This window comes from Papio anubis, chromosome 9, assembly GCF_008728515.1.
Source record: "Papio anubis isolate 15944 chromosome 9, Panubis1.0, whole genome shotgun sequence".
Classification (NCBI taxonomy): domain Eukaryota; kingdom Metazoa; phylum Chordata; class Mammalia; order Primates; family Cercopithecidae; genus Papio; species Papio anubis.
The window spans coordinates 105,861,576-105,877,565 of NC_044984.1; the positions used below are offsets into that span (position 1 = coordinate 105,861,576).

The 15,990-nt window shown below is 39.9% G+C and overlaps 1 protein-coding gene and 1 non-coding gene across 21 annotated transcripts in view; both read right to left on the reverse strand.

Moving 5' to 3' along the window:
- ATXN2 (ataxin 2) overlaps window positions 1-15,990 on the reverse strand; it is a 155,529-nt gene that overhangs the window by 107,152 nt on the left and 32,387 nt on the right. For all 20 annotated transcript variants that reach the window (XM_021922948.2, XM_021922950.2, XM_021922947.2 and 17 more), the window contains exons 2-4: window positions 3,440-3,476; window positions 1,700-1,759; window positions 477-548 (exon numbers count right to left, since the gene is read on the reverse strand). In XM_021922948.2, coding sequence (XP_021778640.2) covers window positions 477-548; window positions 1,700-1,759; window positions 3,440-3,476 — 169 coding nt within the window. The remainder of the gene's footprint in view (window positions 1-476; window positions 549-1,699; window positions 1,760-3,439; window positions 3,477-15,990) is intronic.
- LOC116269028 lies at window positions 13,269-13,331 on the reverse strand. The gene has a single exon (XR_004176348.1). It is a non-coding gene; the product is annotated as a U7 small nuclear RNA (small nuclear RNA).

The following is a 15,990-nucleotide window of genomic DNA, read 5'->3' on the forward strand; positions in this document are numbered from 1 at the left end:
AAAACACAAGTAAGTATTCAAAACATTTACAAAATAACATTTGTTAGGAATTCTTTAGCTCATCAAGGTACCAGTTCTTATATGCCTTTGACAAAAATAATCTCAAGAGAACCTGATAATCACATCCTTTTTCCAACGAATACGATTTATTATCCATTCCATCATTTAAAAAATCCTCACTTCTAAATGTTTTTTGTTGCTATGGTTTGTCTTAAGTACATTAATAATAATTTTTTAAGAGAAAAAATTAACCACTACATCCCTCTATTAGTTCACAATGCTTAAAAGTGATTGAAATATTTTAATAAGCACACACATCAAGAAGTCTTTCTGATTACAAAAACCAGTCTATAAAATAATCAGTATTTGAAACTGAGGAGTAAAATCATTCAAAGTGGCTTTAAAAACTAGGTAAAGCACTGACTATGAATACGTTCTTTTACTTTGTAAGAAAAAGAAAAAAAAGTAAAAATTACCTTCGGACTGTAGGTTTTAAAAACTCCTTCATATATACCTCCATTTTTCACTTGTACTTCACATTTGGAGCCCTAAAAACATATAATTAATTTATCAAAGAAACAGTATATTATCTGGTCACCAGGGATAATTGTTTTCATTTTACTTTTTATACCTCATCAGGCTTCCTTCAATATTAGGTATTCACTAACAAAACAATAAAAAAATTTCAAAACATTAACAATACACTGAACTCTCGAAATTCTTCAGGAGGCTCTACTCAGAGCTTGCAGTACGAATTTTAATACTGAAGCCAAACATGTCTGACCCCAGCTATTTTGACAAAATAATGTACAAAAGACAATCAACTACTAATATTATTTTACACACACCGCAGGGTTAAAAAGAATACAGTTGTCTGTTGTTATTGGTAGGGGAATGGTTCCAGGACCTCCTTCAGATACCGAATTACATTATACTTAAGTCACTTACATAAAGTAATAGTATTTGCATATAACTAAGCACATTCTCCCAAATACTTTATCCCTAAATTACTTATAATATCTAATATAAATGATACGTAAATTGTCATACTGTATTGTTTTGGGAATAATGACAAGAAAAACGTCTGTACATCTTTGGTTCAGATGCGACCTTGCATCTTTTTTCCCAAAAAAAGAAAAAAAAAATTTTTTTTTTTTTTTTGAGAAGGAATCTGGCACTGTTGCTCAGGCTGAGTGCAGGGGCATGATCTTAGCTCACTGAAACCTCCACCTCCCAGGCTCAAACAATCCTCCCACGTCAGCCTCCCAAGTCACAGGGACTACAGGCACACACCACCAAGCTCGGCTAGTTTTTTTACTTTTTGTAGAGACAGAGTTCTGCCGTGTTGCCCAGGCTGGTCTTAAACTCCTGAGCTCAAGCGATCTGCCCACCTCGAACTCCCGAAGTGCTGGGATTATAGGCGTGAGTCACTGTGCCTGGCCTTTTTATCAAATATTTTTGATCCAAGGTTGGCTGAATTCATAAATATGGAACTCACAGATGCAGAGGACCAACTGTACTGTTACAATGAATTATATTAGACTGGATAAAGGGAGTTCTAACCTATTTCTCTAAATCATCCTGACTAAACATGATCTAAGCAATGTTACTTTGACAATCATTTATCCATATTTTAACTTCATGGAATTACTTTATTCTACCCCCAAGGCAGTTTATCCCCAATAATCTAATAACTTACAACAACTGATGTAAGTATATGAACCATCCTCATATTTGCATAGATTCCGTCAAAAGAAATCTGGAATATTAAAAAAAAAAAAAAAAAAAAGACTATTAGAAATTAGTACAAATTGAATCTCCCTTATCTAAAATGCTTGGGACCAGAAGTATTTCAAACTGTGGATTTTTTCGGATTTGGGGATACTGCATTATACTTAGTGCTTGAACATCCCTAACTCAAAATGTGAAATTCTAGAGCATTTCTGATTAGGGATACTCAGCCTGTATTTACACTTGCATATAAAGTTAATGTTTATTTTGTTGCAAAATGTTTAGTTAGGTTTATGATACCTTACGTGTATTAAAGGAAGATTTTGTTTATTTAATACTCTGCTTCTGTAGAGAACAGAAGGAACAGAAGGTCAGGTTTTCAAGTGTTATCAGTCATACCAACTAACGATATTTTGACTAAACGTGATATAAAAAAGCAAAAGTCAACTTCCATAAAGGAGGAAGGACACAAACCATAAGGATGGAAGACAAATCAATGGTTGGAAAGAGAGGAGGGTTCACTAAAAAGTGATTTGAGGGATTTTGGTGGGCAATGAAACTGTTCTATTATCTTGATTGTGGTGGTAGTTACACTGATTGTATGGATTTGTTAAAACTCACAGAAATATACCCTAAGAAGGGTAAAGTATAAATAAACGGGCTAGGAAGCCAGGTCATAGCTTCACAGAAAAACCCTGACTAGGTTCTTCCAGCATATCTGCATCAATGACAGTGCTTAAGTCTGATCAACCACACTATTCCATATTACTACTATATACGTGTGTATCTTCCTGACTCTTGTAAAACAATCTGTCTAATAAAGGCAACGTCTCAAAAATTTGTAATAGCTTCTCATTTATTTCTTCCATTACATGGAACTTATACCGTCTGCCCTTTAGGTCCAGTTCAATTTCATTGGTAACATTCCAAAATTTAGGACCAGAAAGCCAAAGTAGAAAAATGAAAGCAGCAGAAAAAAAGCACATTAATTCAAAATAAAAAGCATAAAGAACTCTGCAGACTCCACTCTTGGTATTCATAACATGTATCTTGGAGGTTTTTCACTTAGATTTGCACTTAGTCATTTAGAAAAGAACAAATGACTTGTTCTTATTATTACGCATGAAAAAAAATACTATTTACAAATGATATGGTTTGGTTCTGTGTCCCCACCCAAATCTTATCTTGAATTGTAATAATTCTCATGTGTCAAGGGCAGGACCAGGTGGAGATAAATGAATCATGGGAGCAGTTTCCCCTATGCTGCTCTCATGATAGTGAGTTCTCAGGAGATCTGATGGTTTTATAAGGGGCTTTCCCTGCTTTGCTCAGCACTTCTCTTTCTTCCCGCTATGTGAAGAAGGATGTGTTTGCTTCCCCTTCCACCATGATTGTAAGCTTCCTGAGGCCTCCCGAGCAATGCAGAGCATGAGTCAATTAAACCTCTTTCCTTTATAAGTTACCCAGTCTTGGGTATATCTTTATTAGCACTGTGAGAATGGACTAATACAACAAATAATTTTACATTTTATGCATAGAATCATTAAAAAAAAAACACATGTAGGCTAATAATAATATACTTAAACAGTCAAGTTATCTGTGATAAAATTCAAGAGAAGGGAATTTTTTGCCTTGGCATTTGGTCTGTGGTTAGAGATCATGTTTTAGCTACTAATTTTCCCCAATAAGTAACATTAAAGTTACTCACCGTAGACTGAGGCAGTCCTTTGTTACTGTTTCGACCTCTGAAAAGATTAAATATTATTTTTATTAAATTCAACAGGCTAAATAAGCTGAAAAATATTTCCAAACTTAAAATATAATTCCATTCAAATAAAGGAGAGGCTATCTGTGGGAAGAGCTCACCTAATATTAAGTCTAAAGGTTACCTAAGGATGGCTCTACCTGTGCACTGCTTGCCTGGAGACCCAGAATGGGTAGGGGTCATAGAAGGAAGGAAACTAGAAATAATCAAACTTTATCAAAATCAAATAAATAAAGTAAAATAGCCTACTGGAAGAAAAAAACTAATGTTAAACGCAAATGAATAATAATCATAGCCAGGCATGGTGACATGCACCTCTAGTCCTAGCTACTCAGGAGGCTGAGGCAGGAACACCAGAGTCCAGGAGTTTGAGGCTGCAGTGGGCTATGATCATTCCACTGCAGTCTAGCCTGGGCAACAAAGCAAGACCCTGTCTCTAAATAATAATCTTTACTCCCAAAGTAGCCAATCACTGTTATAAAGAGCTACTCAGAAGCAAAATACAGATTATATTTTTGATTTAACTGACACAGATGACTGACACCAAGCCACTTCCCGTATTTCTCCCCCATCTATAAAAGAAAAACAGGTCATATGGGCTGGGCACGGTGGCTCATGCCTGTAATCCCAGTACTTTGGGAGGCCAAGGTGGGCAGATCACGAGGTCGGGAGTTCAAGACCATCCTGGCTAACACAGTGAAATCCCATCTTTACTAAAATTAAAAAATTAGCTGGGTGTGGTGGCATGTGCCTGTAGTTCCAGCTACTAGGGAGGCTGAGGCAGAAGAATCACTTGAACCTGGGAGGCAGAGATTGCAGTGAGCTGAGACCGCCCCATTGCACTCCAGCCTGGGTGACAGAGCAAGACTCTGTCTCAAAAAAAAAAAAAAAAAAAAAAACCCAAACAAGAAAAACAGGTCATATGATTACAACCGCAGGGAAAAAAAAACAAAACTGAAAATAAGCTAAATCATTCAAAGCACTTTCATTTCTAAATAATATGTGTCTATATGTGTGGATTGTTATAACAAGTGCCTTTCCTTGCCAACTCTCTCCCTCAGAAAAGATGCAGTACACAAAATTCGGCTGTCAAGTAAAGATGAACTCTATTTTTATGTGAATTACAGAATATAATACAACCTAAAGCTTATTCCACTGAAAAAGATTAGGGCCCTTAGAATAATTTAAAAACACCGTTAAAGTGAAATGTTACATTTCTCATAAACATTAGTCATGACAATAGGACTGGAATCTTGTTTTAATAAAATAATCACAGCACTCAAACCAAAATTCAAAACACTCAAGGAAAAGCACAATTCAGGGTCCAAAAAGTCTAGTAACATGACTGGTCCATTCCTAGAAGAGTACTCTAAACATTCTGAAGGCCAGTCCCAGCTTGGTCTCCAACTCTGTCACTTTCCTTACTTTCTTCTCTCATCCAGAAAACAATGACTTGAATCAAATGATATCTAGGATTCCTTTCATTTCTAACGTTCTAATTCTGTAACTTTGCCTCAAACATGGCACAGAGATAAACTTCTGAAGTCTAAGGAATATGACTAATAATTTATCTTTCATAGATCTCACTACAAAAAAAGACACCATACTAAGTACCTCACATGGAACATGTCTAATCTATCACCTCTACCTTACAGGTGAGGAAACTGAGCCTTACCAATCAAATATCTTGACCAAAATCATCCAATTCATGAGCAGTAGAGCTGGTATTTAAACCAGGTATATCTGATTCCATGTCTAAGTTTTTCATTTCTAGGTTATGCTGCCTCTTTGAAACTGTATCACAAGGAATAAACTACCTCATCTAACAGAAATTCTGTACTTTTTCAAACATCATTTGAATTTATGGCTTTAGTGGGGGGTAGCAGGTGGTTACTTATAGTCTGTACATGAAGGCAAAAATGCCTAAATCTTACTTAGAAGGATGATCTGGTATCCTGGTGGTTGCTGAGATGCCAAGTTACAAAACCTTGAACAAATGCCACGAACTGTCCTTAAATTCATATGGCCTCCCTACAAAGCTATGTAAAAGACTTAAAAACATAATCCCCTTTAAATAAGTCACATTGTTCTTTTTAGTGATTATGTGGTTACATCTTTAATAAAAAGTAATTGTTTGACCATGGAGTTTACTCAACAGAACATATCATTCAACCAGGAAAGTATTATCATATAAAAAACAGTACAGAATACAGAAACCACTGATTTCCACTGATCTATGACATGGTTGGACACCCAAGAAGAATGTTAGCATATCGAAGCAGTATTCTCTGAAATCCATTAAAGTCTAAATTCTTGTTTCTTTTTGTATCCCTTCAAGTTATGCTTCACTTTTAATCTTTTCATTAATATCTCAAACCAAGTATTTTACTATTTAATAGAGAAACAAATACTGAATTGCAATAAAAAAAGGCCAAGAGCACATTTTAGACCTAAGTATATTTATGGTTAGATAGATCAAGTTTAACAAAACACTAATATCCAGGACTCTATGCTTTCAATAGTTGCCGAATATGAAATTCAAGTGTGACTTAAAATGTCAGTCAAATTAATATAAAGAAATTTACATGCTGAATGTGGTAGCTCATGCTTGTAATCCCAGGACTTTGGGAGGCTGAGGCAGGAGGATTACTTGAGTGCAGGAGTTTGAGATCAGTCTGGGCAACAAAGCAAGACCCCGTTTCTACAAAAAATAAAAAATTAGCCATGTGTGGTGGCACAAGCCTGTGGTCCCCGCTACTTGGTAGGGAGAGGTGGGAGGATCACTTGAGCCCAGGAGGTCAAGACTGCAGTGATCATGCCACTGCACTCCAGCATGGGTGACAGAGCAAAACCCTGTCTCAAAAAATAAGTAACTAAATAATAATAATACAGAAGGGAGAAATCAATGGGGTTGTAAATCAAACAAGAATGGTATGAGCTGATAACTATTAAAGCTGGGTGATAGGTGTTCAGGGGTTCACTTTACCATTCTACTTTCAAACAATTTCCCTTAAAAAAAAAAAGAAAAGAAAAAAAACCCAACTTCTGATATGATACAATAGGATAGACCTAATCAAGTTTACGGATCTACTACCAGTTTACGAGAAACATTAAGATGGAAGAATATATTAACTATATTACAGGCACAAGCTACCACACCCGGCCAAAGATGACAGTTTAACAAATAAATCACGTAGTACAAAAACACCATAGGAGGAGAACTTATAAATTTTAAAATACATATAAAAGCAATACATAAGCTGGGCATCATGGCTCAGGCCTGTAATCCCAGCACTTTGGAAAGCCGAGGTGGGTGGATCACAAGGTCAGGAGTTCGAGACCAGCCTGACCAACATGGTGAAACCCCGTTTCTACTAAAAACACAAAAATTAGCTGGGCGTGGTGGCACGCACCTGTAATCCCAGATACTTGGGGAGGCTGAGACAGGAGAATCACTTTAACCTGGGAAGTGGAGGTTCCAGTGAGCCAAGATTAGGCCACTGAACTCCAGCCTGGGCGACAGAGCGAGACTCCATCTCAAAAAAAAAAAAAAAATTTAATGCGCTTAAAATTGTTGAAATGGTGTATTACACATATTGTACCAAAATTTAGGAGAAAACAACTCAGAATCTCTTCCCAAAGAAATTTCATTTGCAACAAGGTATGAAAGAGTTCATGATGCTTTCAAAGGCACTTGGTAGGAGGAGACTGGTAGAATCACTGGAGATAAGTGCTAAATCGTAGGTTGCCAAAACTAGGGAAAGAGAGCTGGGAGGACTCCTCCGTGGATCAGAACAAATTTAAAACACTGATCTCAGAAACTATCCCTTCAAAGAAGCTAAAATTTGATCAGATCAGTCTGTGGAGCAGTTTATGCCCCAAAGCATCACTGAAAAACAATGCAGGCCCTCCACATCTGAGGATCTCACACCCTCAGATTCAACCACTCGAGATGAAAAACACTTAAAAATAAATACGATAAAAACAAACACATAAAAAACATATAACAACTATTTACCTAGTATTTACACCATATTAGGTACTACAAGTAATCTAGAAATGACAAAGTATACAGGAGGATGTGCACAGGTATATGCAAATACTGTGCCATTTTATGAGGGACTAGAGCATCCATAAATTTTTATATCCAACAGGGGGGTCCTGGGACCAATCTCCCAAGGACACCAAGAAATGACTCTATAGCATCATCTAGTAATTAGTGTAGCTTAACAGCTGGGTACAGTCAGGAAAAGAGACAAAGCCATGCCAAAATCACTGTGATTCCAGAATGATGGTAGGCATACCCAAGGCTGCATCCCAAGAAAAGCAGCATCAGACGCGTCACACTGTACAGGGAGGGAAGAAGGATAGAACACTAAAATCATTCAGCCAGTCATTAGACAAATAAGCAAATAACAGTAACAACCACCCCCCCCCCAACAATAGGCTAATGAGGACCAGTATCCAGAGTTACTACATTATTCAAAATGTCCAGTTTTCAACAAAAAATGACAAGACAAGCTAAGACACAGGAAAGTATAACCCCACCCACTGGAAAAAAAAAGTAGGCAATAGAAATTGCTTGTATAACCAGATGTCTGATTTAGTAAGAACTTCAAAAGTGGTCACTATAAACAGGTTTAAAGAACGAAAGAAAACCATAATTAATGCAGTAAAAGAAGGTATGATTGGCCAGGCACAGTGACTCATGCCTGTAATCCCAGCACGCTGGGAGGTCAAGGTGGGCTGATCACGAGGTCAGGAGATCGAGACCATCTTGGCTAACACGGTGAAACTCAGTCTCTACTAAAAATACAAAAATTAGCTGGGTGTGGTGACATGCACCTGTTGTCCCAGCTACTTGGGAGGCTGAGGCAGGAGAATCGCTTGAATCCACGAAGCAGAGGTTGCAGTGAGCCAAGATCCAGCCTGGATGACAGAGCAAGACGCCATCCAAAAAAAAAAAAAAAAGATATGATTATCATATTGCATCAAATAAAGAATATTAATAAAGAGAAATTATTTTAAAGAAACCAAATGGAAGTCAAGTTGAAAATACAGTAACTAAAATGAAAAATTCACTAGAGAACTAAACAGAGATTTGAACTGACGAAATAACAATTTTGCAGACTGAGACAGATTATGCAATCCAAAGAACAGAGGGAATAAGGTATGAATAAAAATGAACAGTCTCGGTCGGGTGCAGAGGCTCACGCCTGTAATCCTAGCACCTTGGGAGGCCAAGACGGGTGGATCACGAGGTCAGGAGATGGAGACCATCCTGGCTAACACGGTGAAACCTCATCTCTACTAAAAACACAAAAACAAAATTAGCCAGGCGTGGCGGTGGGCACCTGTAGTTCCAGCTACTTGGGAGGCTAAGGCAGGAGAATGGTGTGAAAACAGGAAGCAGAGCTTGCAGTGAGTCGAGATCACACCACTGCACTCCAGCCTGGGCAACAGAGCGAGACTCTGCCTTCAAAGAAAAAAAAAAAAGAACAGTCTCTGGCCAGGCATGGTGGCTCACGCCTTAATCCCAGCACTTTGGAAGGCCAAGGCAGGCGGATCACCTGAGGTCAGGAGTTCAAGACCAGCCTGGCCAACATGTTGAAACTCCATCATTACTAAAAATACAAAAACTTAGCCAGGTGTGGTAGCAGACGCCTGTAATCCCAACTATTCGGGAGGCTGAGGCAGGAGAACTGTTGATCCCAGGAGGTGGAGGTTGCAGTGAGCCAAGGTCGTGCCACTGCACTCCAGCCTGGGCAACAGAGCGAGACTCTGCCTCAAAAGAAAAAAAAAAAAGAATAGTCTCTGGTCGGGCATGGTGGCTCATGCCTTAATCCCAGCACTTTGGCAGGCCAAGGCAGGTGGATCACCTGAGGTCAGGAGTTCAAGACCAGCCTGGCGAACATGCTGAAACTCCATCATTACTAAAAATACAAAAACAGCCAGGTGTGGTAGCAGACGCCTGTAATCCCAACTATTCGGAAGGCTGAGGCAGGAGACCTGTTGAACCCAGGAGTTGGAGGTTGCAGTGAGCCAAAGTCGTGCCACTGCACTCCAGCCTGGGCAACAAGAGCAAAACTCCATCTCAAAAAAAAAAAAAAAAAAAAATGCTACATTAGCAAATATTCACTTGGCCAGGCGCAGTGGCTCACATCTGTAATCCCAGCACTTCAAGAGGCCAAGGCAGGTGGATCACCTAAGGTCAGGAGTTCAAGACCAGCCTGGCCAACACGGCAAAACTCCATCTCTACTAAAACTACAAAAATTAGCCACGTATGGTGGCACATGTCTATAATCCCAGCTACTCAGGAGGCTGAGGCACAAGAATCACTTGAACTCAGAGGCAAAGATCATGCCACTGCATTGCAGGCTGGGCGACAGAGTGAGACTCCATTTTTGTTTTTGTTTTTGTTTTGAGACAGAATCTCCCTCTGTCGCTCAGGCTGGAGTGCAGTGCCGTGATCTCGACTCACTGCAACCTCCACCTCCAGTGTTCAAGCGATTCTCCTGCCTCAGCCTCCCAAGAAGCTGGGACTACAGGCGTATGTCACCACGCCCAGTTAATTTTTTGTATTTTTAGTAGAGACAAGGTTTCACCATGCTAGCCAGGATAGTCTCGATCTCCTGACCTTTTGATCCACCCACCTCAGTCTCCCAAAGTGCTGGGATTACAAGTGTAACCACCATGCCCGGCCTCCAGACTCCATCTTAAAAAAAAAAAAAGAAAGAAAATATTCACTTGCCAGGTACAATGGCTCACGCCTGTAATGCCAACTAATCCAAAGACTGAGGCAGAAGGACCACTTGAGACTCAGAGTTCAAGACCATCCCGATCAACTTCGCAAGTCTCCATCTCTAACACAGTTTTAAAAAACAGTCAGGTGTTATGTGGGTGTCTGTAGTCCCAGCTACAGGTGCGAGGTTCACTTGAGCCCAGGAGTTTGAGGCTGCAGTGAACTATCATCATGCCACTGCACTCTAGCCTTGATGACAAAGGACTCTATCTCTTAAAAAAGAGAAAAAGGAGGCCTGGTGTGGTGGCTCACGCCTGTAATCCCAGCACTTTGGAAGGCTCAGGCAGGCGGATCACCTGAGGTCAGGAGTTCGAGACCAGCCTGACCAACATGGAGAAATCTCATCTCTACTAAAAATACAAAATTAGCCGGGCGAGGTGGCACATGCTTGTAATCCCAGCTACTCAGGAGGCTGAAGCAGAATTGCTTGAACCTGGTGGGGCAGAGGTTGCAATGAGCTGAGATTGCGCCACTGCACTCCAGCCTGGGCAATAAGAGGGAAACTCCGTCTCAAAAAAAAAAAAAAATGTACACAGAGTGATGGAAGAAAGGGGCATCACCACTTGGTAACACCATAGTAAAAAACTGTTTCAGGCAAAAGTGTTCATAGACGCTAAATATAGTAAGGGAAAGTAGAAACAGAGTATTTATATAACCACAAAGTAACTCCCCACAAGATACTGATGAAATGACAAAGTGAAAAATAACTTTATAGTGAAGAAACTTAGTAGACACAACCCTAACCAAGTGATCAAAGTTAACAACCCCAGTAATGGGACAAATATATATAATGCACTTTCTGATATCATGCAATGAGAAAAACACACAAATCATTTCTGTTGTATTCCTGCCAAAAATAAATATCTGAATCTAATGATAAGGAAACCTAAAATAAACCCTAACTGAGAGACAGTCTACAAAATAACCTATAATCTTCAAAAGTGTCAAGTCATAAAAGACAAAGGAACTGCTTTGGATTAAAGGAGACCAAAGATACACGATAACTGAAGGTAACAATCCTGGATTGGTTCTTGGACAGGGGGAGTAAATATATATATTCTACATATATATAGGTACATATATATGTAGAATACATATAAACAGAATACATATATATGTACACATAGCACATATACATATATGTAGAATATATGTATTTACTGGTTCTTGGACCAGAAAAAAATGTTGATTTGTTGACTGTTTTAAAGGACATTAGAAGAAAAGGTCTGTAAACAGCGTAACAGTTTGACACATATTAATCTCCTTAAACTGTACTGTGGTTTTGAAATAGAATGCCCTTGTTATTAGGAAATACAATTTGAAGTATTTAGGGCTAAAGAAGCATCATGTCTCTCATATGTTTAATAAGGTAATTTTTATTTTATATTAAACCTTATATATACAAATACCAATACAGAGAAAACGTAAAGGTGAATATGATAAAACGTTACTTGAAGAATGTAGGTGAAATATATGAGAATTATTTGTAGTATCTTTGCAATTTTTCTAAGTCTAAAATTATGTGTAAGCAAAATATTTTTAACTGGAAACTGTAAGTGATATGACTTGTTAACTCTACTTAGTGCACTGTCCAACACATTTTTTAAGTAATAATACTTAATCCTACTCAGCCTTGAAACTCAAATGCCATCTTTTCAGGAAGCCTTCCTTAGATTATCTCAATCAAATACACAATGCTGTTTTCAACTCTCCAGTTTAGATCTGTATTATAATTACCAGTGTATCTGTCATATGCCCACTACTCAGGACCATCACCTGACCGTATTATGCTTCTGTGAAAATCAGAAAATGATGCCTCTTCCAGGGGGTCATAGCCCCACATTAGGGAAAACAGTGTGGTTGGCAAGCAGTGTCTTTGTGAAAATTAAAAGGAGGCACCAGAAGCACATAGATATAGCCACAAAGGCACATTGTGTGGCCAAAGAAACAACTTGATTTCAACATCCATTTACACTTGGTCAGGAACTCTTGGACAAATGAAAACCTGAACAACCAAGCTTGGCGAAAGTATCTTTCTACCACTACCAAAATTAGCAGAGGAATCATGCCTCATATGATATACACTCAGTAAATATCCAATGAATTAACAGCCCAATCAGAACAGGGGAAAGAAAAAAAGAAGAAAGTTAAAAACTTTCCATTTCAGGCCAGGCGTGGTGGTTCACGCCTGTAATCCCAGCACTTTGGGAGGCTGAAGCGGGTGGATCACGAAGTCAGGAGATTGAGACCATCCTGGCTAACATAGTGAAACCCCGTCTCTACTAAAAAAACAAAAAATTAGCCGGGCGTGGTGGCAGACGCCTGTAGTCCCAGCTACTTGGGAGGCTGAGGTAGGAGAATGGCGTGAACCCAAGAGGCAGAGCTTGCAGTGAGCCGAGATCGTGCCACTGCACTCCAGCCTGGGCGACAGAGCGAGACTTCATCTCAAAAAAACCCCACAACTTTCCATTTCAAAGCAATCAATCTTTAAGTCAGGGGTCAGGAAACTACAGCCCACAACCTGTTTTGGTCTGGCTTCTGGACTAAGAATGATTTTTAAGTTATTCAAGAGTTGCTTATGGTAAAAGGAATTTGAGGGGAAATGGAAAAAAAAATAGTAAGGATTGTTTAAAGAAAAAAGGATATGCAACAGAGAAGTTATATGGCCTTAAAGCCTAAAATACTTATTATCTGAGACTTTACATAAAAAGTTTGCCCATCCTTGCACTGAAGAAAAAAAAAAAAAGAAACCAAAGCTGCAACAGCAACACAACAATTAAAAATCAAGCAGAGCCAGGTGCAGTAGTGCAGCCTGTAGTCTCAGCTACTCACAAGGCTCAGATGAGAGGATCGCTTGAGCCCAGGAATTAAAGGCCAGTCTGGGCAACATTACAAGACCCTTTTTTTAAAAAAATGAAAGATAAAGTTGTTTATTATTTTACATGAATCAGTATTTACTACTTCTGCATGGGGGCATTTCTGGTAAAGACTGGAAAACCTGCTAGACAAATTCTGTAAGAGCTGTAACACTCTAGTACTTCTTTTCTCTTTTGTAGAGACGGGGTCGCACTACATTGCCCAAGCTGGTCTCCAGCTCCTGAACTCAAGTGATCCTCCTACCTCAGCCTCCCAAAGTGCTGGGATTACAGGCATGAGCCACCATGCCTAGCCTCCAGTACTTACTTCTAAAATAAACTGCTGGATAGCATTAAATTATTTTCATGGAAATTTTATGCACACACAAGTAAGAAACGTCATGAAAGTCCCCATGTTCTCATTTAAGTAATGCTTTATATTAAAATTTGAGGTTGATCCACCTGCTGAAGAAAAAACGGTATTTTACTAGTGTACATATGATGGCAATACATGCACACCTCATTTTATTCTGCTTTGCTTTATTGAAATTCACAGATGCTGCATTTTTGACAAGCTGAAAGTCTATGGAAACCTAGAGTCGGGCAAGTCCATTAGTGCCGTATTTCCAGTAACATGTGCCTTCTTTGTGACTGTGCCACATTTTCATAAATCTCACAATATTATCAAACTTTGCCCAATTGTAATACTTTACAATTGTACCTGTTAGAATACAGATTGTATTTTACAATAATTGTAAATAATAATTTACAATTATTATTGTATCTGTTATAGTAATCTCTAATCTGCAATCAGTAATCGTTGACATTACCCTGATTTGTTTTAAGGCACCACAAACTGTCCATATAAGACAGCAATCTTAATAAATGTTGTGTGTTATGACTACTCCACGAACCAGCAGTCAGCTTGTCTCTCTCCTTTCTCCTCGTGCCTCTCTATTCCCTGAGACACAACAATATTGAAATTAGGTCAATTAGGCCAGGCGTAGTGGCTCACATATATAATCCCAGCACTTTGGGAGGCCAAGGCAGGTGGATCACTTGAGGCCAGGAGTTCGAGACCAGCCTGGCCCACATCGTGAAACCCCATCTCTACTAAAAATACAAAAATTAGCCAGAAGTGGTGGTGGGCGCCTGTAATCCCAGCTACTCCCAAGTCACTTGAGCCCAAGAGGCGGAGGTTGCAGTGAGCTGAGATCATGCCACTGCACTCCAGCATGGACAACAGACAGTGAGATGCTGCCTCAAAAAGAAGGGGAGGGGGCCGGGCGTGGTGGCTCACACCTGTAATCCCAGCACTTTGGGAGGCTGAGGCGGGCGGATCACGAGGTCAGGAGATGGAGACCACCCTGGCTAACAGAGTGAAACCCCGTCTCTACTAAAAATACAAAAACTTAGCTGGGCATGGTGGCGGGCCCCTGTAATCCCAGCTACTCGGGAGGCTGAGGCAGAAGAATGGTGTGAACCCGGGAGGCAGAGCTTACAGTGAGCTGAGATGGCGTCACTGCACTCCAGCCTGGGGGACAGAGCGAGACTCCGTCTCAAAAAAAGGGGGGCGGAGGGGAGAAGAGAAAGAGAGAAAGAGAGACAGAGAGAGAGACAGAAAGAGAGAGGGAGAAAGAGAAAGAGAAAGAGAGAAAGACAGAAAGATATTCTGTAAGGTTACTGTTGCCATTCATAGTCATTCTCTGATGGATCTGGGCAAAATAAATTGAAAACTTTCTGAAAAGTATTCACCATTCTAGATGCCATGGAAAATGCCATCCATGAGCATGGGAGGAAGTTAAAACATCAACATTAGCGGAGTTTTAGAGGAAATTGTTTTTTTTTTTTTTTTAAAGATGGAGTTTCGCTCCTGTTGCCCAGGCTGGAGTGCAACCTCCGCCTCTCAGGTTTAAGCGATTCTCCTGCCTCAGTCTCCCGAGTAGCTGGGATTATAGGTTCCCGCCACCATGCCTGCCTAATTTTTGTATTCTTAGTAGAGACGGGGTTTCACGACGTTTGTCAGACTGGTCTTGAACTCCTAACTTCAGCTGATCTGCCCTCCTTGGCCTCCCAAAGTACCGGGATTACAGGCGTGAGCCACTGTGCCCGGCCAGGAAATTGCTTATAATCCTCATGAATGATTTTGCGGGGTTCAAGACGTCAGTAGAGCAAGTAACCGCAGATGTGGTAAAAAAAAAAAAAAAAGCAAGAGAACTAAAATGAGAAGTGGGGTCAGAAGATATAACTGAATTGCTGCAATCTCATGATAAAACTTGAATAGATGAGGAGTTGCTTCTTATGGATAAGCAAAGAAAGTGGTTTCTTAAGATGGAATCTACACCTGGTGAAGCTGCTGTGAGCACTGTTGAAATGACAACAAGATTATTAACATTCCAGAAACAGGCCAGGTGCGGTGGCTCACGCTTGTAATCCCAGCACTTTGGGAGGTTGGGGCAGGCAAATCATGAAGTCAGGAGTTCAAGACCAGCTTCACCAATATGGTGAAACCCCATTTCTACTAAAAATACAAAAATTAGCCTGGCATGGTGGCATATGCCTGTAGTCCCAGCTACTCAGGAGGCTGAGGCAGGAGAATCACTTGAACCCAGAAGGCAGAGGTTGCAGTAAGCTGGGATTTCGCCACTGCACTCCAGCCTGGGAGACAGAGCGAGACCCCATCTCAAAAAAAAAAAAAAAAAAAAGAACTTGAGGTCAGGAATTCAAGACCAGCCTGGCCAACATGGTGAAACCCCATCTCTACTAAAAAGACAAAAATTAGCTGGGTATGGTGGCGTGCACTCATGGCTCCAGCTACTCGAGAGGCTGACACAGG